Below are 25182 nucleotides of genomic sequence, written 5' to 3'. Positions count from 1 at the left end.
ATCAACCAGAGTCCCCAAACAGAAGGTGTCCCCAAAAGCTTGAGTGTTCTTAGAGAGGTCTCATCACAGTTCTTTGTCCAATCTTCCGACGAGAATAAAACTTCCCAGAGTGGGAATGAGGTCCTACATCCTACGACCTGGAAACAGACTACTGAGACTCTTAACCTAATCCTCAAGGTCGCTCAGAACTTCCCCTGCAGCAGTACTGGATGGATAATTATAGCAGGAAATGCATGTAGAGGAATTTTAATCAGGCAACGTGACTCCTCTCAAAAAACGGTAGCCAAAGATATGATCTGATCTGGCTGGAATACAGACACTCCCTTTAATCCCTGATAATGAAAGTAAGGTTAGTTTGTAGAAGGAAGCAACCGGGTTTGAAAATGATGTTTAATTGAAGGGCAGACAAAGTGATGAATCAGAGAAAGATTTGACAGAATAAATCAGATAGGATATACCCAACTCACAGAAAAACAGACAAGAAAGAGAGTCTACTTAAAGGCAGAGAAGAGAAGAGAAGAGAAGAGAAGAGAAGAGAAGAGAAGAGAAGAGAAGAGAGGAGAGGAGAGGAGAGGAGAGGAGAGGAGAGGAAGAGAGGAGAGGAGAGGAGAGGAGAGGAAGAGAAGAGAAGAGAAGAGAAGAGAAGAGAAGAGAAGAGAAGAGAAGAGAAGAAAGAGAAGACAAAAAAGACAAGAGAACGGGGAGAGGTGTGTGGTGGGTGGGTGGTATACATGTATGGCAGTTTTTCAAGGATAGTTTTATTAAAACCAGTTACAGAGAGAACAAACTAGATACAAATGAAGACAGAATGAGCCAGCGAATGAGAAAGAGACAGATGAAGCCAGACAGAACAATTCAGTCAGAAGCCGGACTGAAACAGTCAGCTTGGAAGATTAGATTGTTTGGAGGCTAGAAGCTTCCAGGCATACGGAGGTCTAGGGCTATTTAGAACAGAGAAGGAAAACACTCTGTGCTCAGTCCAAGCCATGTAGTCATATAGCCTGGGTACAGCTCCCTTCTCATCCCTTCCTCTGAGGAAATGAAAGACATTTACTGGTGTCAGCCAGGGCTGAGGCACACCCTACATACTTCTCATCTCTCCCTCTTGGTCTGCTAGTCACAGCTCTTCTGAGAGTAGATGAAGTGGTGGGAGAGCGGAAAGACCATGAACAGCAAAATGCAGTCTCCTGCACTGGCTACAGCTTAGTGTTCTAAGCCCAGATGATATCCTAAGGAAGCTGCTGGACACCCGGAGACCTGGCTAGCTGTCCCAGGGGCAGCAAACACGACCAATCCAGCTGCCACCCTAGTCTGTTCTCTGATGTGCTCAGTTCTTTGCCTCCGTGCACCTTACTCTGGCAAGATTAAAGCCATTGATCTCATGGGGTTTTGGCCAATTCTCAGATCTGCCTATGAACTGCACCTATGTACTGCTTTGGATTACAAACTCAAAGCAAGAGGTTTCTGGCCCCATCTCCATCTGACATTGCCCTCTGATATGTGGGTCCTTCGTCTCTAAGCAACTGTTTTCCTCCTAGAATAGCTGAAGCAGGTAGACAATTCCCTTATATTAAGGACGCTCAGGTTCCTAATGGGATAGAGCAGCAGAGGACCACCATTCTGCTTTTGTGGCTCTCAGTAGACTAGGGACAGAATTGTCTTATGCGGGACAGTCCTCTGTGTCACTTTGGACCAGCATAGTTCTCCCACTCACTCCCGTAGTGTTCTTAGAAATAACTGTAAGTGTGTTTGAAATGTAACATACTGGGGTTCTAATGCACCAGTAGAAATGATTCTTTAGCACTATAACCTAGCAAGTGTCCCGGTTATAAAACCCTGCACAGACCATCTTCTGTGGTGCCTTGTCCACAGTGGACGTGAGATATTTGAAAATGAGATTCCATCCTCTCTGGACAGCTTTTTAGGACAGATACATCATGAGTCCTAGACCTCTGCTGTCCCATCCTGCTTACCTATAATAAAAGCACCTTGTCTAACTAAATGTGTCCGTACACTTTTTCCTCCTTAGATGGGGCAAGAGTAAAAGTGCATGCAAGATGCAGTGGTGTATCATTTCCACTGGGAATGTACACCTGGTAGTGGTTTCCAAACCTCAGCCAATCTCCCCACTCAAAGAATGTCTCTCATGCTCAGCGGCCATTGGGAAATAACAGAAAAGCCACAATGGACGTCTCATGCTGCATCTTGGTTTTTTTTTTTTTTAAGATTTTTTTTAACATTTATTTATTTATTATGTATACATCATACAGCTTTCTGCCTGCATGTATGTCTGCAGGCCAGAAGAGGGCACCAGACCTGATTATAGATGGTTGTGAGCCACCATGTGGTTGCTAGGAATTGAACTCAGGACCTCTGGAAGAGCAGACAGTGCTCTTAACCTCTGAGCCATCTCTCCAGCCCATGCTGCAACTTCTTATTTTGTTATTTCCTCCCAAAAGGCAGCAATGTCGCCTTTTAAGGGAATCTGAATGTCAGAAAAATAAAGTCTTGATTTAACCTAATACACCCTAAATCTGACCAGATACAAACACTAATGTAGAGTTATGCAGCCTCAGATAAGCACGAAATTCCAAATATTGCGGATTCAATTTTTTCTTTACTTTTCATATATAAAATGTATTATTTAACTCAATTATTGCATTGAACACATAATCTTTGTACGCCACATGAAACCATTTTGCTTTGACAAAAAAAAATAACAGTTATATAGATAATTAAGAAGACTGAACAAAAGAACTGGAGAGATGGGGTTGGGGATTTAGCTCAGTGGTAGAGCGCTTGCCTAGCAAGCGCAGGGCCCTGGGTTCGGTCCCCAGCTCCGAAAAAAAAGAAAAGAAAAAAAAAAAAAAAGGAACTGGAGAGATGAGAGATGGTTTGTTAGTTAAACGCACTGGCTGCTCTTCCAGAGGACACAGGTTCCATTCACACCCACATAGCGGCTCACAAGCTTCTGTAACTCCAGTCCCAGGGGATCTGAGGCCATATTCTGACCCTCTGTGGGCACAGCATAAGTGTGGTACATGCAATCAAAGCACCCATCGACGATGACGACGACGACGACGACGACGACGGCGACAGCGACGACGATGATGAATAAAATGTTGAAAATAATTTTAAAACATAAGAAGCCAGACTCTGACTCAGACCTGATTAAGCCCACCCAGGCCCTTCTTGCTCTCATTCCTGCAACCTCATCAAAGTGGAGATAGCACAGCGATGTCCCTAGTGATGTTCATGATTCCTGGTTCCTGGTAAAAGTTGTCCCTGGCTTCTGATTGTTATAAGAGCTGAACCAATGGTGTGCTCGGGATGCTTCCTGTGTTTGGTCTGGGTTGAGTTCTCAGTAATTTAATTGGCTGGAGAAGGGGGGAAGGGGAGAGGAGAGAGGGAAGGAGAATGAGAGAGAGAATTTCAATCCGTGTAATTTCTATTATTGAGAATTGTAACCTTATGGCTGAACTACAAATAATCTTTAACAATTTTTGTTTACCACCCACTAAGTGGTAAAACCCTCTCAGAAAAAATAAAGAGGCGCGAGTAGAAAGAGGCAGGGCGTGGTCTTCAGCTCCCTAGGTCCACCAACAATCTGTCGGAGCAGACCCGGGAGGCCCATCAAAGTTGTGCAAACAAAGCCAAGCCAAGCAGCACGTTGAGCTCCCTTGGCCCGCCCCACTGCATGAGTCTTATTGTGTGAGGCCTGATACTCAAGCCGAAGTGGTGTGCTTGGGCGGTCCTGTTCTGTTCCTTCATTAGCTCTGCCGATCCCTGGAACTTGGAGGACACTGAATATATACCGAGTGGCTTCATGCTCTCAATCTCTGCCATGGTGGTGTCCTTTCTGCAGAATCCTCAGTCCAGGACGCCCCCACAGTGATGCACCATGACAGGTTGGTTCCTGGACGCCTATCCACCTAGTCTCTGATCTAGCCTTTGACTGCCTCCACCCTCAGCTGCTGTCCTAACTTGCCAGAGTGTGGTCTCTGGGCTCCCAGCTGAAAGGAAGGAAGTTGGCCCTTTTGAGGGGGGACCTGCTTCTGCTTTGACAAAGGGGTAAAACCCACAGATTTCCCTTTAAACTCCCTCCCCTCACCACCAGAAACACTGTTCATGTTTCTAAGTAGTCACTTGTTTTCTTGCTGAAACTAATTGATATAAAGATTTTCCCTCAGGAAAAAGTAAAATGGAGAGGTCTTTGTTGACAATTTACGTTTCCAAGTTCTTTCCTAAGGTGGTGACTGAATTATTAATCTGCCCCAGCAGCAATGCCTGAAAGAGATCAAGCGCTGTTATTGCAAGTGCCGCTGATATCACCCAGTGAGGGGCTTGAAGGCCCCTTAAAGTTTCCATATAATTAGATTAGGAGGGATGTGAAGGCAACAAGCAGAGCAGAACTCCACAACAGCATGACATCCTCAGGACGCGTGCTTCTCAGGGTCATGCCTCACTGAAACATGTTGTTGTAAAAATATAAAAATAAAAAAAGGTATTGGTTGTCTTTTATCCCGCTAGGTCCTGCACCGAGGTGCCCCAAGATGTCTGCTAGATAGCTTGGCAGAATCACATCCCAACTCTGAGGCGGCCCAGGGTCTCCTGCCGCCACACACTTTCCTACACTCAAACCGTCACATGAAAGAACACACAACACAGAAATCTTTGACCCAATTGGTAAGATATAATTGCCCACTTAAACATACAAAACCTGGTGCCATCCATCCCTTAAGAACATTGATAACCTGAAAATACACAGAGCCTCCACTGTCCTGCCATCGCTTCTCTCTCCTCTCCCTCCTGTCTCTTCTCCTCCTTTCCAGTCCCCTCCTCTTCCTTCAAACTCCTCTCCCACTCATCCTTCCTTCTCCTCCAGTGACAGGCTTCCTTCTATCCTGTACCTGCCCCTCATCTGTATTTTACAAATTCAATGGGGAGAAGGTTCGGGTGAAGTCACCTGATTCCTGAGTAGGCAGCTGTCCTTGGGGCAGCGGAATTAGCGTCAAAATACAGATAACTCCAGGGCAAACCACAACAGAGACACACCCATCACAGCTGCGCTAACCAGTGGGCTGCATTCTGTGAGTTCTCCAACCGTTTGCAGTTCCTCCCGCATGGCCCTCGGTACATCATCACACCAGGCACATTAGTTCATTTTTGAATTCTAAACAAGTTGCTTCCCTAGAATAAGTCTTATATGATCAAGATATATGATTCTTATATTTGACTTGGTAATATTAATATTTTACATCTGTGTTAATGAGAGATATTAGCCAATAATTGTTTTATTATATTATGTATGGAAGTTTTACCTGCATGCTTGTCTGTACACCATATGTGTCTATGGTGCCTACAAAGGCCAGAAGTGGGCATCATATTCCTAGAGCTAGAATTTCACGTGGTTGTGAGCCAACATATGGGTGCTGGTAATTGAATCTAGGTGCTCTGTAAGAGTAGCCAATGCTCTCAACTGATAAGCCATTAGCCCCCCCCCCAAACTATAATCTTACAATGTCCTATTTGGTTCTAGGTTGAGGGAAATTCTGATTTCATAGGATGAGTTAGGAAAGCTTATTTCTGCTGTCTGCTGAATAATATTGTAAAAAATTAATATAACTTTTTTTTAAACATTTGGTAAAAATCTCCACTAGTAGATATGGAATAAATATTGTGGTTCAGGTCAATTCTCAGCCACTCCTTAGGTTTGTTCCAAGGGTAAGCTGCTCCTTTGGACAGAAAGATTTTTATTAATCATTTGCCCTTTCTGACTAACTGTAGGAGAGAATGGCTTGGGAGGCAAACAATGAAAGAGCAAACAGTGCCAGGGTGGCTAAGGATGTAACTGGGCTGGTAGGCTGCCCAGCATGCATGAACCCCTCCTCTGATACCACAGTCCATTAACAAGGTACGACAGACACACTTGTAATCCAAGCACTCAGGAGAGAGAAATAGGTGGATCAAAGTCCCCTTAACTACATAGCAAGGTTGAGTTAAAGGCCAGCCTGGGATACATGAGACACTGCCTCAAAAAGGAGGCAAAGCAAGAACATGTGTAGGTCCAGAGAAGGACAAATGGAGTCATCTCCCTCTCCTTCATCCAAGACACATGTGTGCAGCTCTAGTGAGTTCATGTGTGCAATTTCACTGTCATGGCTGGAAAATATCATTGAGCAACTATCTACTCCCTCTGGCCCTTACTGTCTTTCTGGTCCCCTCTTCTGCTACAGTTCCTGAGCCTTGTGGAAGAGGGTGTGACACAGATGTTCCCTTAAAAGCTGAACACTCCATGGTCTCCCAGTCTTTGCACAATGAAGAGTCATGGCTCTCTGTATCCGTTGTCATCTACTGTGTAAGAAAACATCTCTTCTATGGTTGAGAGATGCACTTGTCTAGATATAAAGATAAGAACTTAGGGGGTGGGGATTTAGCTCACTGGTAGAGCACTTGCCTAGCAAGCACAAGGCCCTGAGTTCCGTTCCCAGCTCCAAAAAAAGAAAAAGAAAAAAAAAAAAAAGAACTTAGAGGCTAAGCTAGTACTGTGTCCATCTAGCAGTACATATTGATCAAAGTTTTTTTTATTGCTTTTAAGTGTCATACAAAGTAATGAGTTCCATTGTGAAGTTTTCATCCACATCTGTACTATACTTTGTTGCAGTTTCTACCTCTCTCCCAGCCCCTCTACTCCTCTTGTTGGACCTAGTCTTCCCTTAAAGTCCCCCCGCCACACTTCCGTGTTACTTGTATTTTGTCACCTTCTCTGTCATCTCTTTTCTTTTAGACCTTTCCTTGCTCTCCATGGTTCCCTATGGTAACATTTCACAAGAAAATTCCCTTCTCCCACTGCTGTATTCATTCCTAAGGAGTGAACGTTAGGCTGCTTCCCCAACCTTTCCTTTGTTTAGGGACCTTTAAAAATGTGAAGACTGTGAGTTCTCACTGTGATCCTATCATGCTTTGTGGCTTACGCATTTAGCACATGTCATTGTGATCAAATATAATTTAAGAGTTTGCATGAACTTATCTTCCCAGCAACTACATTTCTGGGACTGTATCCTATTAGTATACTCATCTGCATAAGAAACAAGCTATACATGGAGATATTCATGTGATATTTGCAATAAAATAAAAATAGAATTTATTGATAGAAAACTAAATAAATTTGTATACAGTGGGATTGATTTTAAAAAGTTGTAAGGTGTGTAAATGATGGTTCTGTTACATACACAGACAACATACAGTCATATATACACACAGAGACACAAGGCACACAGAGACACATACTACACACACACACAGACACACACACAGTCACATACACACAGAGACACAAGACACACAGACATACACATACACACAGACACACACAGTCACATACACACAGAGACACAAGACACACAGACATACACATACACACAGACACACACAGTCACATACACACAGAGACACAAGACACACAGACATACCACACACACACAGTCATGCATATACAGACACAAAGACACAGAACACACACACATACACATACACATATACACACATACACACAGAGAGACACATATATAAACACACACACACACACACTTCTTTAAGTAGCTTCTACATTTTCAAAGATGTTTAGTGTTAATTACTCTTTCTTTTTCTGCCCTCCTAACTCACCCTATTTAACCTTTCCTGTTCCGTTCTCCTTCTTCATCCTTTCATATCTCCTGTTGGTATCTCAGTAGATTCTTGGGTCCTATGGGTTTAAATGGCGTTCCCTATAATTGGAGGAATAATGCCACCCCCAGATACAATAGGTTATTGTATTGGTTTGAATGAGAGATGCTCTCTACAGGGTCAATAGTCTATTTGACTATTTGGTCCCCAGTTGATGGACCTGTTTGGAGAACTGGTACATTCTTTCTGGACAAAGTACATCACTTGGGGTGGCCTTTGAGGGTTCATAGCCTCAACTCATTTTCAGTTCTTGCCCCACGTCCTGTTTGTGGCTGAAGATGTGGTAGCTTTTCATGCCATGCCGCTGTGCCACAATGGACTCTTCTCTCTCTGGAACCATAAGACATGATAAGCTCTTTCTTCCATAAAGTCGCAGTGGGGGGTCAAACTTAATTAATACAGCTCTTAAATCAAAAGCTCAATATCTGGAATGGATTACCTTTTCTCAAGTTATTGATCCATAGGGTTTCCCCACTCCCATTACATGTCGCTGCTGTTATTCTTGGTTACCGATCAGAACTCAAAGGTAAGACCCCATTGCTGAGGACACCACATACCTGAGCCACAGGACGTACGGATCACAGACCCTAGGGGAGACCCTAGTACTCACAGTCTTTACATTTTTAAAGGTCCCTAAACAAAGGAAAGGTTGGGGAAGCAGCCTAACGTTCACTCCTTAGGAATGAATACAGCAGTGGGAGAAGGGAATTTTCTTGTGAAATGTTACCATAGGGAACCATGGAGAGCAAGGAAAGGTCTAAAAGAAAAGAGATGACAGAGAAGGTGACAAAATACAAGTAACACGGAAGTGTGGCGGGGGGGACTTTAAGGGAAGACTAGGTCCAACAAGAGGAGTAGAGGGGCTGGGAGAGAGGTAGAAACTGCAACAAAGTATAGTACAGATGTGGATGAAAACTTCACAATGGAACTCACAATGGAACTTTGTATAACAGGTAAAAACAATTAATAAAAAAAAACCTTTGATCAATCAATGTTAGCAATACACAGCCTGTAAGGTAGAGAGCCTACTGTGGAATTTCACTATATTTCCAGTGAGTCATTATTAGCATGGACCACATTTGAAACAGCTCTCAGACACAGTCTTCAAGTACTTTGCAGTGACTTTTGTGATTATTAAAAGAAGTCGGTGCTGGGAGGTCAGCTCAGATATGGAGCACCTGCCCAGTATACACAAGGCCTTGAGCTCAATCCCCAACACCAAAACATGCACAACAAAAGTGGCCAAGAAGAAATGAGTAGCATGGGCTGTACAAACCACGACCCAGCCCAGGCTTGGAGTGGGAGGGTCTTGGGAAGGAAATGGTTGCATCTGAACGGCCATAAAGCATTTTCTGAATCCGCATTAGATCAGGGATAAACACCCACCTTGTAAAGATATTTGTCCGTGACAGTCTTAGTTACTTCTCTTGTCTCTGTCACTGATTACCTGATAAGAAACAACTTACGTATGAATATATGAAAAGGTTTACTTCAGCCGTGGCTGTGTTTCCTCATGGTGGGGAAGGCACCACAGCAGGCACAAGAAGGATGCCTGACTTGATCTCTTTGGGGTCTTAGTCCAAGCCTTCAAGATGCCATGGCCCACATTCAGCGCGAAGCTCTCTCCACTTAATCCTTCTTGGAAATGCCCACAGACATGCCTGGGATTTAATCTCCTGTACAGTTTTAAATCCACTGAAGCTGACACTTAAACACTAGCCATCAAGCTGACTACTTGGGAATTTGAATAATGACTATTATATCAAATATAGAGGTATATTGAGTTCTGAAGAACAGTGTTTGGTGGAAACTTACAGAGTATATCAAAATAATACTTTGCCTTAGATGTAAAAATAGGGAAATCTAATGTATGGGTTATTCCTTGTCAAAAACAGATACACCTAGAATAAGGGTAAACCTAGGGCTCAGATGTAGTATGGAAATCTGTGTATCAAACTGTCGTGATAATCCATTATTAGAACTGGGTTGTCGGCTGGGGATTTAGCTCAGTGGTAGAGTGCTTACCTAGGAAGCACAAGGCCCTGGGTTCGGTCCCCAGCTCCAAAAAAAAGAACCAAAAAAAGAAAAAGAAAAAAAAAAAAAGAACTGGGTTGTCACCAGTCACATAAAATTTACTGTCATAAATCGTGCTTCGGGCACTTGTACCATCCCCTATGGTTTTGAGTTGCTCTGGCAACAATTCAGTTTTTAATATTCATCAAACAACTGCCAGTATATGATGGAAAATAATAGAATTACTGGGTCACTGATAAGCACAGTAATTAATTCATTGATGTATGTGTGTGTTTATGATTAAGCAAATTTAGCTGAGCAAATTATCTAATTAGCTAATGTTAGACATAACAAAGTGTATATATACATACATACACATAGACATATGTTGGGCGAGCCTGTGATCCCTACTCAAGAAACTAAGGCAAGACGACACAAGTTCAAACTCTGGGTTACATAGTGAGTTCCAAGCTAATTTGGTCAATATAATGAGATATTGTCTCCAAATAAAACATTTTTAAAAGATCTGGGGAAATTGATAAATGGTAGAGAACTTGCCTAATATGTGCAAGGCTCTAAGTTCAATTCCTACACACACACACACACACACACACACACACACACACACACACACACACACACACACACAGGAATGAATGCTATAGTGGAAGGCTGTGCACTGAGACAAAAACAGATGCAGGGATGAGGTGCATCTCATAGCAATGCTCTTACTCAGTGACCCCTGGGTTCAGTGCTGAGGGAGCCAAGTGTGAGGAGACCCCAACTGCTCATTTCCCTGTCAGTGTGCACCTCTGGGACAGCTTCCTCATGTGCAAAAGACCAGAGTCATTCTCAAGGCCTTGCAGCTTGGGAGCTGAGAATAAATATACAGAAGGTGTTAGAGCACGTAAATCACTAATCACACATAACTATTTTTTTAGAACTATAAAAAAAAGGCACACTGTGGGGACTTGGAGAAAGTGAATGCTTGTAATAGCAAAAAATTGTGTATAAATTCTCTTATTTATGTATTTCTGTGTGGGACAAGGAAATGGCGGTGTGCTAGGAAGTCTGAGAAACCAAAAGGCACGTGGGTGTCTTCTCAAAGGATTTCAATTTTCATAAATGTCTTGAAGATAGAAAATATAAGCATAAATTAAATAATGTGTAACTCTGTGAGAAATTTTAATTTAAAACACACACCACTAAAGTAAGTTCTGTCCCTGGTGGCTTCCTTACTCAACTTAATAATCCCCACTATTTATTTTCTCTGCCATGAGGGGTATTTGATGAAAAGCTTCCTTAACTATTGTCCAGGAATTTTTATTAAGGAGAACAAAGACTAACATTTGAACAGGGCTTCAAATGTATTTTCAGATACATTGTACCCAGAAATGAACCGATGGAAGAGTACTATTCCACCACCTCTGTGCTCCTATACACAGACACGCGAACGTCAACAACATCACATCTGTGTTACCACAGCGCTAATTACACTTCCTCTCCTGCTTGTCTTCTGGTTTTGGTAAGGCAAACAGATAACTAGGCCAAATGTCTTTCCTCCCCACCACCACCACCAAGGGTAGAAATCTTGAGGTGAGGAACACAGACTCTAAAAATGCTAGAAAGCACTTTATTCTCCAGAGAGGAGAGCCCTGGAGGAGCCAGGTGTCTCCATTGCATACACTGCGTGGTGTGAGGCCCTGGAGTAGGCTCCTACCTCTGAACCAGAAATGGCTCCTGAACCCCCCAGCTACCCCCACCCACGCCCCTGTTGAAATGATGGAATGTCAACGCTGTAGAGTCTAGTCAGAGGGAGTTAGATGACGGGGGCTTAGTTAAAAGCTATGTCAAGTTAGTCGGCTCCCTTCTCTCTAATTCCTTTCTGGTCACCATGAGGTGAACAAGGCCTCCACTGTATGCTGTCACCAAACAACTCTCACTGATGCCCCCAAAACCCGTGAACCAGAAGAAGCCTCATCGGCCGATCGTTTAGGAAGGGAACACAGTTTTCTCACCGACTCTCCAGTTTTTCCTTGGGTTCGGTGAGAATTGTTCTAGCGAGTTGTTTCACACCTGCTCAGTCTGTTCTTGTTGGTTATAGAGGTTTGTAAGAAGAGCTTTGTATAAAAATGTCAACAATTGTTTGGTTAAATGAAATGCTCTATTTGGGTGAAGTTGATTCAAATGATAATTTTATTTCACATTGTTATTTGCCTCAGATTCAGACTAAAACACAGATTATTTCAAGCCAGGAAACACGTCTACCTTTTTTCCCCTCACACATTTTAACGAATCCTTAACCCTTATTTTATCTTCAAAAAATAACAAGAACCATGTAAAAATAAAAAGAAGGCTCGCAGGATCTAAATGATAGCGTGTTTCTGCTTAAGACAGAGAACATTAAAAATCATTGTCTAAACGGGAAACAAAGCTCATCTCTAATCTATTTCATAATCGTCGTCGTCGTCATCCATGCTGGGTCTAATGCTGGAAGAGTCTTCTGGTTTGGGTTTCTTCTTGGTCTCTTTCCCTCTCTCATTCTGCTCTAAGTGATGCTCACATTGCTTCAGGATCTTCTTGGAGGACATCCAGCTCTCCCCCTGTCGCTCTGCCGGGGCTGCACACTGTCCCCCTTTCACGTCCGTGCCCTTGGCCTTCAGGACTTCCCTGGCTCGCAGGAGACTGCAGGTGCAGTTCCAGGGGTTTCCATCTAGGTACAGATGCCGGAGCCGAGGCAGGCCCTCCAGTGCCTTGAGGTCTAAGGCCGAGATCTTGTTGTTCCTCAGGTTGAGGACCTGGAGCTGTTTGAGGTCCCTGAGCTCCCTTTCAGCCATGTCCTGGATGGCATTGCCCTTGAGGTCCAGCCTGGCCAGGGTCTTAGGGAGCCTACAAAGTTAAGAAACAGCATGAAAGGGAGCCATCGTTCAAAACCCCCTATGCGGCACGCTGCGGCTGCTTCTCTGTGGAGCCTTCTTCCCTCCCAAGGTGGGAAAGAAGCTGTGTGTTTCGATGTATGAAGTTACAAAATGATTTGGTTTTAAGTTTTAAAGTGTTGCTTTCCCAGAGGTATAAAGAAAATGTTGAATAATCATCAGTTGGTCCTATTTCAGAAACAATGGAGTGATATGTAACAAATTTAAATAAAGCCATGACTCCAGTGGGAAATAATATGAAAAATAAATAAAGACTTATCTGCAAATGTTTGTAATGTGTTGAATTACAAATGCAAAAAGCAATACAACACTAATGTCCAATATTTTATAAATTATAAAACAATGAGCTATTATATGATTATAAAAATATTATCAAAAATTAAAATACTAATTGAAAAAAGCTCCCATGACTCAAAAGTCTAGAAGCTATTAAAAACTGATAAATCAATAAATTTAAACTTTTTTGCATAGGGATAGTGAGAAGCCTCAGTGGTTAATAGCACTATTCAGCCTGAATAGAAGGTCCTGAATTCAATTCCCAGCACCTACATGGAGGCTCACAAACATCTATGACTGTAGCCTCACGGGACCATATGACTGCTCCTGGTGTGCAGGTGTACATGCAGACCAAACATTCATATTCATAAAATGAAGTTTTTAAAATATGTATAGCAAAAGGCATGTTCAAAGTCAAAACACAGAAAGGCAGCTACACCATGGCCAGCAATGTCCCTAACACAGGAGTCTCAAATCTGAGACAAGATGGTTTTAAAACAACATGGAAAATGGACAGGAAAGAATAAGTAAAAGTTCACTTCTCAAATCACTATCTATATATTTTAAATGTCAGCCTCCCTTGTGTGTGGGGGGGATCACTTTTCGGTGTTTTGGACTGAATATACATGTCATGCTACACAATAAAAAGTTCCTTCCCAGTTAGGAAAAAAATCTGTACCTATTAGAGATAATCCTTCCTTTCTGACTGTCCCCTCCACTACTCTGACTGTAACTGACAATGGATTAGGTAATGTGAGGACCCTTGCGAATGTATGGAAGCCAGAAGCAAATGTATAAATTAAAGATTCTAAGGACATGATAGCGCCTTTTTTTTTCTTTTTTCTTTTTCTTTTTCTTTTTTTTTTTTTTTTTTGGAGCTGGGGACCGAATGATATCTCTTAAAAGCTAAACAATGGGGAGCCGGAAAGATGGCTCGGCCAGTGAGGGTGACTGCTGTGAAGCCTGGCAACTTGAAGTCAATCCCCACGACTCGCACGATGGAAGGGGAGAGCCAACACTAGCAACTGACTCTCTGCCCTCATGCATGTCTGTCATGAATGTGTGTCATGTGCCCTAGACAAACATGCACACGGATGTGAGTTTATGACGAGATAACAAGTAGTTAAGGGGATGACTGAGTAGTTCAGGGGAGAGGTGGGTAGTTAAGGGGACGGTTGAGTAGCAATGGGGACAATTGAGTAGTTAAGGGGATGATTGAGTAGTTAATAAATAAATAAAGGGACAGTTGAGTAGTTAAGGGGACAGCTGAATAGTTAAGGGGATGACTGAGTAGTTAAGGGGACTGGTGAGTAGTTAAGGGGACTGGTGAGTAGTTAAGAGAATGATTAAATAGTTAAGGAGATGACTGAGTAGTTAAGGATCAGGTGAGTAGTTAAGAGTTGAGTAGTTAAGGGGGTTGACTGAGTAGTTACGGGGACAGTTGAGTAGTTAAGGGGATGACTGAGTAGTTATGGGGATAGTTGAGTAGTTAAGGGGATGACTGAGTAGTTAAGGGGATAGGTGAGTAGTTAAGGGAATGATTGAGTAGTTACAGGGACAGTTGAGTAGTTAAGGGGACAGTTGAGTAGTTAAGGGGACAGCTGAATAGTTAAGGGCATGACTGAGTAGTTAAGGAAACAGGTGAGTAGTTAAGGGCATGACTGAGTAGTTAAGAGGATAGGTGAGTAGTTAAGGGGATGACTGAGTAGTTAAGGATCAGGTGAGTAGTTAAGAGTTGAGTAGTTAAGGGGATGACTGAGTAGTTGCGGAGACAGTTGAGTAGTTAAGGGGATAACTGAGTAGTTACGGAGACAGTTGAGTAGTTAAGGGGATGACTGAGTAGTTAAGGGGATAGGTGAGTAGTTAAGGGAATGATTGAGTAGTTGCAGGAACAGTTGAGTAGTTAAGGGGACAGATGAGTAGTTAGGAAAACAGTTGAAGTGCATTGTGCATGGAGGGAAGAATATTTGTAAAAGGAAACTTGTGGAGTGTGAGTGGTGAGTGGAGAGGAAGAGAAAGACAAAAATAGGAGGGGAAGGAAGAGATAAAGAGGGGGGAAAGGATGGGGAAGAAGGGGAAGGGCCAGAAGAAGAGGAGAGGACAAAATAATGAGAAAAGCAGATACTTAGCTGAAAACTGGGGGTGAGACCAAGGCTGATGATGGACTCACCCACTCATACAGACATAGATGGATTCGCAGAGCCTGCTTAAGCCCTTAGATCATAGCTCTGGGAAGAATATGAGGCTCCCTAATAAATAATTATATTATATATTCAATTTTTTATATAACTACAACTTTGAAACTTTTTTTTTGTTTGTTTTTTTGTTTTCTTTTTTTCAGAGCTGGGGACCGAACCCAGGGCCTTGCTCTTGCTAGGCAAGCGCTCTACCACTGAGCTAAATCTCCAACCCTTTTTAAAATGGTTTTTTTTGTTGTTGTTGTTGTTGTTGTTGTTGTTAACTTTGAAACTTTTAAAAATAAAAATATCTTACCGAATAGTCCTCACTGATGTTTCCTCCTGTCCTTGCTAGTGGCTACCCATGCCCAGTCAGTCAGTTTTGCATACTTAAATCAAGACATACTTTTTACCGTGTGTTCATATTGTGCTTGTCAGTGTAGACATTATATGCATGTATTGTTCCATCAGCAAAATTCACTCCCTGTGGATTTGGTTTGCAGGCTGGGGATTCTAAACCACTGTTTAAAGCTTCTGTCCCTAACCCCTAGTTTTATTTTCTGCTTGACAATTCCATATGAGCAGCTGATGTGTCTCAGAGCCTGGCAGATACTTCTGATAAATAACAGTGCTCACTCACCTCAGAGGGATGGACAACAGCAGATTCTGCTCCAGGGCCAGGTTGGACAGCTGAGAACACTTCTGAAGGGCCCCAGCCTCAAACAAGCTGACAACATTGTTGTCTAGAAACAAATGTTTCAGGTCTCTGAGGTCCTGGAATTCTGGTGCTGTCACTCTCTGAATGAAGTTACTGCTACAGTCAAGCTTCTGTAACCTTGATGGTAGCCTGGGAGGCAACATTTGAAGCCGGTTTTGAGAAGCCTCCAGAGTTGTTAAATTGGTCAGCAGTTGTGCCCCATCTATGGAAGACAGGAGGTTCTCCGACAGGTAAAGATGGGACAGGTTCTCCAAGTGTCTCATATCTCGAAACCTAACCACTTTGAGCTGGTTTCTCTCCATCTTTAAAGACAGCAAGGATTTGGGGAGATTTATAGGAATTTTAGTCAGAAAATTACCACTGAAACTGAGGAACTGCAAATTCTGCAGAGACGTGAAGACGTTCCCAGATATAAGATGGAGCTTGTTTTTCTCCATGCTCATGTACTTGAGATTCGGGAGGCTCAGAGGTCCAGTCACAGACTCTATGTTATTACCATCCACCAGCAAACTTTGCAAACTGACGAGCGAGGAGAGCATGCTGGGAGACAGGGAGGAGATCAAGTTGTTTTTGAGTTCAAGGACTTTCAAGTTGCTCAGTCCTTCAAAATCTGATCCATGTAGAGCACATATAGAATTATCATTCAATTTTAACACCTCAAGGTTGGCTGGGAGAGCACTGGGGACTCGTCTCAATTTGTTTTTCCAAAGTTCTAGGGTCTTCAATGTAGTCAGAGTTTTGAAGGTGTCGTTTTCAATAGACTCTGTTCCACTGGCCAGCAGAATAAAATCTTCCAGAGCCAACAGCTGGGTGAGGTTAGATAGCTACAAAATAGCAAGGACAACGACAGAGATGACATGATGACAACCAGGAGGGAACAAGAAAAGAGAAAGAAACTAAGATTCTGTTAAAAGATACATTATCATTACTATACTAATGATATTTCAGACCTCCTTCCAGACTCTTTTTAAAGTTACCTTTTTGAATAATACTTTAAAATCAAATCTAGATAATTTTTAAGTTTCTTTGGTAATTCTATACATGTTTATAATGTATTGAGATCATCAACCCCTATTTCCTCCCTCCCCAACTCTTCATGGCTTTCCCCTTCACATCTGCCTCCCAATTCAGGACATGAGAAACCTGACGCACACAGCCTCCATCAGTGCAGGAAATTAACACTACTCTTTCACACACTACTGGCAGATATATGACATTAGTCAACTCTTACCACATATTTTTTTCCTGACCTAGAAACTTCTTGTCTAGGCAGAAGGCTTACACATTGCACAATGTTACATACCCTAGAGTGCTCTTTTGTTGCATTACAACAGCCAGGAATTAAACAATCTACAAATGTCTCGCTACACTGTGAAACGTCTCTAGCCCTAAAAACAAAGATTCCAAGAGGAAAAACATGAAAAGTGAAGGCTTGAATGTCATAGATTCTTCAGGCATTGGAATATTGCTCGAGACATTTTCAATTGTGCCAGAGTTTGGAAAATAAGCCTAACTAATTTTACCCGTGATTTACATTGTACTGACGAGAAAGATTCCCCAAGACGCAAATGCATACTTGTGTCCTCACAGTACACACTGGCCCTGAGGTGGACATTGCTGCTGGTACTCAGCACTTTCTCAATGGTTTATCAGCTACATTAATAAGTCCTTTTTTTTTTTTTTTTTTTTTTTTTTTTGAGCTGAGGACCGAACCCAGGGCCTTGTGCTTGCTAGGCAAGCGCTCTACCACTGAGCTAAATCCCCAACCCTACATTAATAAGTCCTAATCCCGCCAGAATGTTTTTTGTTGCATTTGCTCAGTATTTAAAACTACCACACACTTTCTTAAATATTCCCAGGAGCCTCCCAACAACACTTCAAGTTTGTGATACCAGTATTAGCAAGGTGAGAAAACTGGGACCTAGAAAGTGAAAGTTCACCAAGGTCTATGGCCTCAAAAGCCTGCCCTTCCTCGCTACCTCATTTTTCCCCCATGTTTGACGTATAAGCAATGGGTTTCAAAAAGGACTCAAGATGTGGACACATAATGACACTACACACTTTTAGAAAAAAATGGGTATTTTATAAATGATCTTGTCCAGGTCTCCCATTTCAGTGGTGAATTTTAGTATCCCTTCCCCCAAAAAGGGAAACAATCCATTTTATTTGTATGTGATATATTTATCTTCTATACAGAGTTGGAAATAGGCACGGACCTTCACTTCTTGACTTGTTAAAGAAGTCAAGAATCCCCCGAAGAAGAACTTGATGTCACTAAAACTTTCACTTATCCAAAATGGCCACAAACCCTGATAACTGTGTAAGAGTCGTCTAAAAGATGGCATGGATCCAGATGGCATGGTGATTCATTTTGGGACGAGACAAAGCACATCGTCAAAGATTCTATTTGTTTTCATTTCTACTTACAAAGTGCAGAGAGTGGTCTACGTAAGAGAGAGATGCTGTTATATCCTAACTGAATCTAGCAGTTAACCTTTTCCCCTTTATTAAGCATGGAAAATATTTTCTTATTCTTTTTTTGGTCAGAGTTAGCATTGATTGGGTTTGATGGCTAGTAATTAAAATCACCACAATTTTCTAAAAATTTACTGCTCGATTTTTTTTTTTTTTACAAAGTATGGTTATTGACTCTTCAGTGAGGAGGGTCAGACTTAAGAAATTGAAATTTCTGGGGCTGGGGATTTAGCTCAGTGGTAGAGCGCTTACCTAGGAAGCGCAAGGCCCTGGGTTCGGTCCCCAGCTCCGGGAAAAAAAAAAAAAAAAAAAAGAAATTGAAATTTCCAGGCGGTGGTGGTGCGTGTCTTTAATCCCGGCACCAGGGTGGCAGAGGCAGATGGATCTCTGGGAATTTGAGGCCAGCCTTGTCAACAGACTGAGTTCCAGGACAGCCAGGGCTACACAGAGAAAATGTCTCAAAATAAACTAATGAATAGAATAAGAAAAGACTTGATAAGATTAGATGAGGTGAGATGAGATAAAATTGCCCACCCAAGCATATGTTGCCAGCAAGTAGAAAAGTTACCAACACAGGTTTCCCACTCAAGCATCTATTTCATGAACCTGATGGCTGTAACATACATTTAAGTAGAGAATGAAGAATTCTACTGACACCTACAGTGAAGATGCTCACTGATTTTGAACATGGGATGGGATTGCTGAGCTGACAATGGAGAAACCGAATTTGCCAGACTGGATTACCCTGTCCATGACCTCAGCAAGGATGTGCTTACAAAGAGGAAAGATGCTTCTGCCCTAGAGGTAACCTTGGCACGGCAGGCAGCTCAGTCAGGTTTCGTCCTGAGACAGAGTGGTGTGATGTGCGGCAGCTTTGCTCCCACTGCCTTCCCTGGAGGCTTTGCTTCTGGTTTCTGTCTGGCTGAGGTCCAAATGTCAGTGACCCACACACAACTCTTCTAGGACTCTTGATAGGTTCAGCAGCCAAGACAAAACGGCCAACCTCAGAAAGAGATGGCTCCTGACCCATATGAAGCAACCGTCAAGTAGTTTCTAACACAATCGTGGCATTCCTCTCTGATTAGGAAAGGAACATTCAGTCTCTATAAGCTATCTTAACGCTCCAGGGAAATATGGAAAGATAATGAAAATAGCCTGTAATCCCACTGTACAGTTACCCATTAAAAATCAATATAACTTCTCTTAACACACACAAACACACACATATGCACTAATGTGCCTTAGAATAATTTTAATTTACTCCACAACTGTATTCACATTTGACCTCTGACATAGAAGAAAATAGATTACTTGGGCTTGTAGACTTGCATTGAATGGCAATAGTGGAGTGAATTTAGCTCTGTTTTGCAGATGGGGACACAGAGAACTGAACTGAATCTTCACCCACTGAAACAGGAATGAACTTGGTTGGTGCCCTGGCAATGTCCCCATGGTACTTTGGCATGGACTTTCATGTCCTTTGTTCAGTACAGTCAAGTACTTTATTGTAGCTTGAAAGTAAAGGTGAGTTGCTGAATCGTGATAGAAAAAGATGAAGGATACAAAGAAACTCCTTCCTCATACCATGTGTAAAAATTAATACCATCCCTAATCAAAACTAGTGATTAGGATTATAGACCAAAATGTAAAAGCCACAACTTTAAACTCCCAGAGAAAATTAGAGGCATAAGTACTCATGACCTTGATTTAGGTGATTTATCTTAGATATGAGGCTGGAGGCACAAATGAATCACACACACACACACACACACACACACACACACACACACACACGCACACCAAAGAAACCGGACTCATTTAAAGCTAAAAATTTCTGTGCGTTGAAAGGATACTATCAAAAAAATTAATCCCACATACTGGTAGAAAACATTTGCAAGTAATATCTCTATTAGGAGACCTGTGTTTGGAATGTGTAAAGAATGCTTACAATGTGATAATTAAGATACAAGTAACCCAAATTAAAAATAAGCAACGCACCTGCATTTATGCCTCTCTAAAAACAATATAGAAATGACCAGCAAGTGAATTAAAAAAAAAAAAGTTCAATGTCACAGCCAACGGGGAAGCACAAATCAAAACTGAAGTGAGATGCTGCCTGAAATCCATTAAGATAGCTACAAGCGAGCGAGACAGCGAGAGTGAGAGAGGGAGAGGGAGGGGAGGAAATGAATGAATGTTGATATGGAGAAGTTGAAAGTGTCAAATTTGCTAAAGGAATGCAAAATTGTGTATCCACTATGGAAGGTAGGACAACATTTCTTCAAAATGCGGGTAGAGGCCCCACCTCAAGAAAAAGAACATTCTTCCTATATAGATTCCAAAGAAAAGGGACAATCAGGCTGGAGAGATGGCTCAGTGGTTGGGAGCACTGATTGCTCTTCCAGAGGTCCTGAGTTCAATTCCCAGCAACCACATGGTGGCTCACAGCTATCTGTAATGGGATCTGATGCCCTCTTCTGGTGTGTCTGAAGACAGTGACAGTGTACTTATATAAAAGAGAGAGAGAGAGAGAGAGAGAGAGAGAGAGAGAGAGAGAGAGAGAGAGAGAGAGGAGACAATCTAGGCCCATATAAAAACTCCTGTGCTCACAATAGACAAAATAAAGAAACAATACAACTGTCTAATGAATACAGTGGATAACAACCTATCATATATATGTATATATGTGTGTGTGAGAGAGAGATATGATGTGTGTGTGTGTGTGTGTGTGTGTGTATTGTATATACCATATATACAGTAAAATCCAGACAGATTTTAAAGGAAGAAAACTATGACATAGGGGTTGAACCTTGGGGATGTTCTCTTAAGTGAGAGAAGCCAGTCACAGAAGACTGTGAGCATAGGGAGGAGGACTGAATTCACTGTGAAGCCTATTGTTCTGAGATCCTTCTTTGTATTGAAGTGAAGAAACCTAATGGCAACGGACTAAATCTAAACTGTAGGGGGAGCACTGTATTACAAACTTGGGCAGAGGAGCCATCCTCACTGAGATACACTTACATTGTTTAGGACTTATTGAGAAACTCCAAAAAAGATGAAGGGGAGGGAGAACTGTGGAGAAAAATAAATGAACAAAAGGATAAAAGGGAGAGTCGAGTGTGCGTGGGTGCGTGGGTGCGTGGGTGCGTGCGTGCGTGCGTGCGTGCGTGCGTGCGTGCGTAGAGTCAAGTGTGGGTTCACAGAGAGCCAGAGAGCACAAATTTCTGGAAACTATGTGCAGACAGGACTTAGAATTTTAGTTATAGGGAGTGGGAAGGAGTCAGACAGCAGTGAATTAAACAATAAACAAGAGGCAAGATCTGAAACAGGCAGAGTCTAGAAAAATCACAGGGGGTCAGAGGGAGAAGAGGAGCAGAAATACGGGAACTTGACTATTGAAACAAAAGGAGCAAGTGTGTGGCTTAGAACAAAGAGCTAGGGAGGAATGGCTCCTGCTGCTGTGGGGGTGGAGAACACCAAAGCAAGGCCTGGGGAGGGGTGAGAAGGGTGCAGTGTTAGCAGCCACTGAGCAGGAATGAAGAAAGAGTTTTGTCCTGATCTGTCAGCACAACCCAAGACCAGCCATCTGTGGAGAACGAGATAGCAGAATGACTAGCAAGCCCAAAACTGCACTAGAGCTGTAGAAGAATGAGGGCAGGGGACCTGAGCAGAGAGAAGAAAAGGATGAGCAAGACGCAGACGAGGCTGGAGACCTAGTGACCACGGTGGCTCCAAGCCATCCAGTTGTGTGACCGCAGCACCCACCTGTCTAGGTATAGTAGAAACAGAGGAGAATTAGCACTGTCCTTTAACACTAAGGCTTTTACGGAAGGGTGTTTAGATAAATTAATGTGGGATAGGGAGGGAAGGGGTAGGAAAGAGGGGAGACAGGAAATAAACTGCATATCTGGGAAAGCATACTTTGTAAATTAGGGCTCCATGTCTCTACGAGTTAAAAAGAGAGGCAGCTAAATGAAGAAGTGGTCAAGGTTTTCTGAGTGGCAAAGGTCACAGGATGGTATGAGGCATGATTTTCAGAGACCCCAGGGATATAACTAAGAAGGCTGAGGAATTGAAGAGAGATCCGTTTTTGAGAACAAGGAGACATGAGACTGGGACATTAGACTATGCATCCACCTATGACCAAAGACATCCAAGAAGACACAGGACTTAGGATGGCGGGGGTGGGGGTGGGGGTGGGGGGGTGGCGGCAATGAGCTAGTAGGGAAGAGGCTAGACATAGCGTTAAGTGGAGAAAAGGAAAAGGAAGACTATTATGGGCCAAAACCATGAATCTCAGAGATGTAGGAATTTTTACAGGTAAATCTGACTTTTAAAAAAAATCTCTTGGGGTTGGGGATTTAGCTCAGTGGTAGAGCGCTTGCCTAGCAAGTGCAAAGCCCTGTGGGTTCGGTCCCCAGCTCCGGAAAAAAAAAAAAAAATCTCTTATACTAAAGGCAGTAGCAGAAATTTTAGGCTTTTATCCCAAATCTCAAACATGATATTCAATGACATTAGTAATCCTAAACACTTAAATTTTTATGAACAAGTCATAAATCCATTAACGTGCTGCTTATGTTAGTGTTCATCATTAAGTCATATAAAATTTGTGTTACTAATAATCCGAGGCTTTACTCAAAGATAGTTTTCTTTACATATGGGCAGTAGTTCTCTGTTAAGTCCAAACTAAAACACAGAGTATACATTGTAGAATATATATTGTATTCACTGTATAATATACATTGTATCCACTCTAGACAAGTGAAATATGGGCCCCTAGAGCTTTTTGTTCCTTCAACAAAACAACCCCTTTCCCCAATCTTTCTGATGTGACCTGCCCTTCTAAGAGACAGCTGACAGAGTTAAAGTCATGGAAATTGCAATAAACCCAAACAGGTGACAAATTGACTCATTCAATAACTGAATTTGACAAGTCATCAATTCACAACAAAGTGGCAGGATGGGATTATTACCAGAGTCTGCAGGCAGCTTAGGTCCCAGAACAAATATTTAAGTGTCTCCCATTTACCCAGCTGCCTTGTTTAAATGCTAAGACTGAACAGGCAAGGTCAGATTTGCTCTCTGGCATTAGGTACCATTAGTGTAGAAGGGGAAAACAGAGGGGAGGATTGTACTTGTCGAGCCTCGAGAGTAACACCACGCCATTTATGTTAAACTAAGACACTTCGGTGAAAAGTTATCAACCAAATGAAAGTGTGTGGGTGCCTCATTTTGGAAGGGAAATAGCATCTCAGAGAGAGGCTAGCTCTCTAGTTTTCGGAGAGCTACTTTCTTATGTTGGGGCTTGGAGCTCTGAGCCAATAGCAGTGAATACTGAAGGGGAAATGGAGCCCCCTTAGACTCTGACTTAGCAGCCTTCCCACATCACCAAGGATATAAGAAACGAGACAGAGATCTGCTAGTAGCTTGCCTAAGGTGGCTGGTTGTCTATCTAGAGCCTTCCAAAACATCAGAGATCAAAAGTCAATTTCTTTTAACTTTTTTTTCTATTCTTTTTTTTTTTTTTTTTTTTTTTTTTGGAGCTGGGGACCGAACCCAGAGCCTTGTGTTTGCTAGGCAAGCGCTCTACCCCTGAGCCAAATCCCCAACCCCTCTTTTAACTTTTAAAAGTCAGAAAAATCTGCTTCTGGTACTGTTTCTCGTGTCCTCTGGATATGGAAGCAATGACGACTGGATTCAAGGCATATCTCAAGTTCTGAGAACTGCCAGTAATTTGACAATTTTAAATCCTCGTGTCTCCATCTAGGTTCTCACAACGATCAGGCACCTGACTGAATGTGGATTTGAATGAATGAGTCTGCTCTGCCAGTCTTCTGACACTCTGTTCTGCCACCAATGGGGTAAAATAAAAACTTTTCTTTTGGTATGACCTGTTCTCCATGCAGGGCGATTGTGCCCCTTAAGAAAAAGCTGATCCTTCTTGTGTGCTTTGCCACAGCTTAGTTTTTAAATTGTTGAAGAAAAATCAAAACAAAATCCTGACCTTCAGGGCAAGGTATATGTGGCTAGTTCCCTGAAAAGACATATTCAGAGGCATAGAGCATCTCACTGACGCCCAGTAACAGGGAGTACAACAGCTTAACTCAAGAACTAGCACTTTTCAAATAGGATGATTCATGTTCAAAATCTCCACACTCGTCCCACACCCTGCCCCAGGAATAAAACTGTAGCCACTTCAACAGGGAATGGCATGGTTACCTGAAGGTGCTGGATTCTGCTGTGGCTAATGTAGAGCCTCCTGGTGGTGGAGGGGATGCCCGACGGGACTTCCAGGAGCCTGTAGCACTGTACAGATTGCAGAGAATCACAGCTGCATCGTCCCGGACAGTTTGCACCGAGGACATTGCTAAGAGAGAGCCAAAGAAGAAAAGCCCAAAGCAGGTGCATCGTCCAACCCAGAGGTTTGGAGGTAGCAAGCAACTGTTTAGGTGACGCCTCACTTTTTATACCATGGACTCTGATAACAGAATCTTTCGAATGTGTACTCTGTCCATGTGAGAGGACCGGGAGGGAAAAAACTCCATTTGCTCCATTTGTCTGGGTTAGCAATCATTACAAAGAGGAAGGGCGTAAACATTGATAAGCTGCCTTAATATCTCCAGGGGAACAAAACCCTATGTTATTTATGGCTTGCAAGTCTAAACTGCAAACACTTCTATTATCTGCAGTTTCCTCAGTTTTGTTAAATGTGACACTAAGGAATTAGTGGGAAAAGACAAAGAGCTGTTTTATAGTGGGCCATAAAACCTTTGCATTTTCTGTGACCCTATATTAAAACCATTTTTGTAGGACCTAAGCAAGCAGGTGTTTTCTTCTCACATTAATTATTAAGGGAGATAGG

At 42.5% G+C, this 25182-nt stretch overlaps 1 protein-coding gene across 1 annotated transcript; it reads right to left on the bottom strand.

The window, feature by feature from the left end:
- Window positions 1-11911: 11911 nt before the first annotated feature.
- On the bottom strand, window positions 11912-24760 carry Nepn (nephrocan). Its single transcript, NM_001414970.1, has 3 exons — window positions 24540-24760; window positions 15768-16669; window positions 11912-12627 (listed from the first exon to the last, which is right to left on the bottom strand). The coding sequence occupies exons 1-3, from the start codon at window positions 24726-24728 to the stop codon at window positions 12180-12182; spliced, it is 1539 nt and encodes a 512-aa protein (NP_001401899.1). The 5' UTR covers window positions 24729-24760; the 3' UTR covers window positions 11912-12179.
- Between the last annotated feature and the right edge of the window lie 422 nt (window positions 24761-25182).

The sequence above is a fragment of the Rattus norvegicus genome, chromosome 20 (genome assembly GCF_036323735.1).
Source record: "Rattus norvegicus strain BN/NHsdMcwi chromosome 20, GRCr8, whole genome shotgun sequence".
Taxonomy (NCBI): domain Eukaryota; kingdom Metazoa; phylum Chordata; class Mammalia; order Rodentia; family Muridae; genus Rattus; species Rattus norvegicus.
Note: the sequence above shows the minus strand (reverse complement) of the source record. Positions and strands in the feature narration are given on the sequence as shown.

What these genes read in the sequence shown, in the direction of transcription:
- Nepn (NM_001414970.1), bottom strand. Translation starts at nt 24,728, where the DNA reads ATGCACCTGCTTTGGGCTTTTCTTCTTTGGCTCTCTCTTAGCAATGTC. An exon ending in GCAGAATCCAGCACCTTCAG is followed by an intron (nt 16,670 to 24,539) that starts GTAACCATGCCA and finishes GCTATTTTGTAG; the next exon opens with CTATCTAACCTCACCCAGCT. An exon ending in CTGTTGTCCATCCCTCTGAG is followed by an intron (nt 12,628 to 15,767) that starts GTGAGTGAGCAC and finishes TTAACTTTGTAG; the next exon opens with GCTCCCTAAGACCCTGGCCA.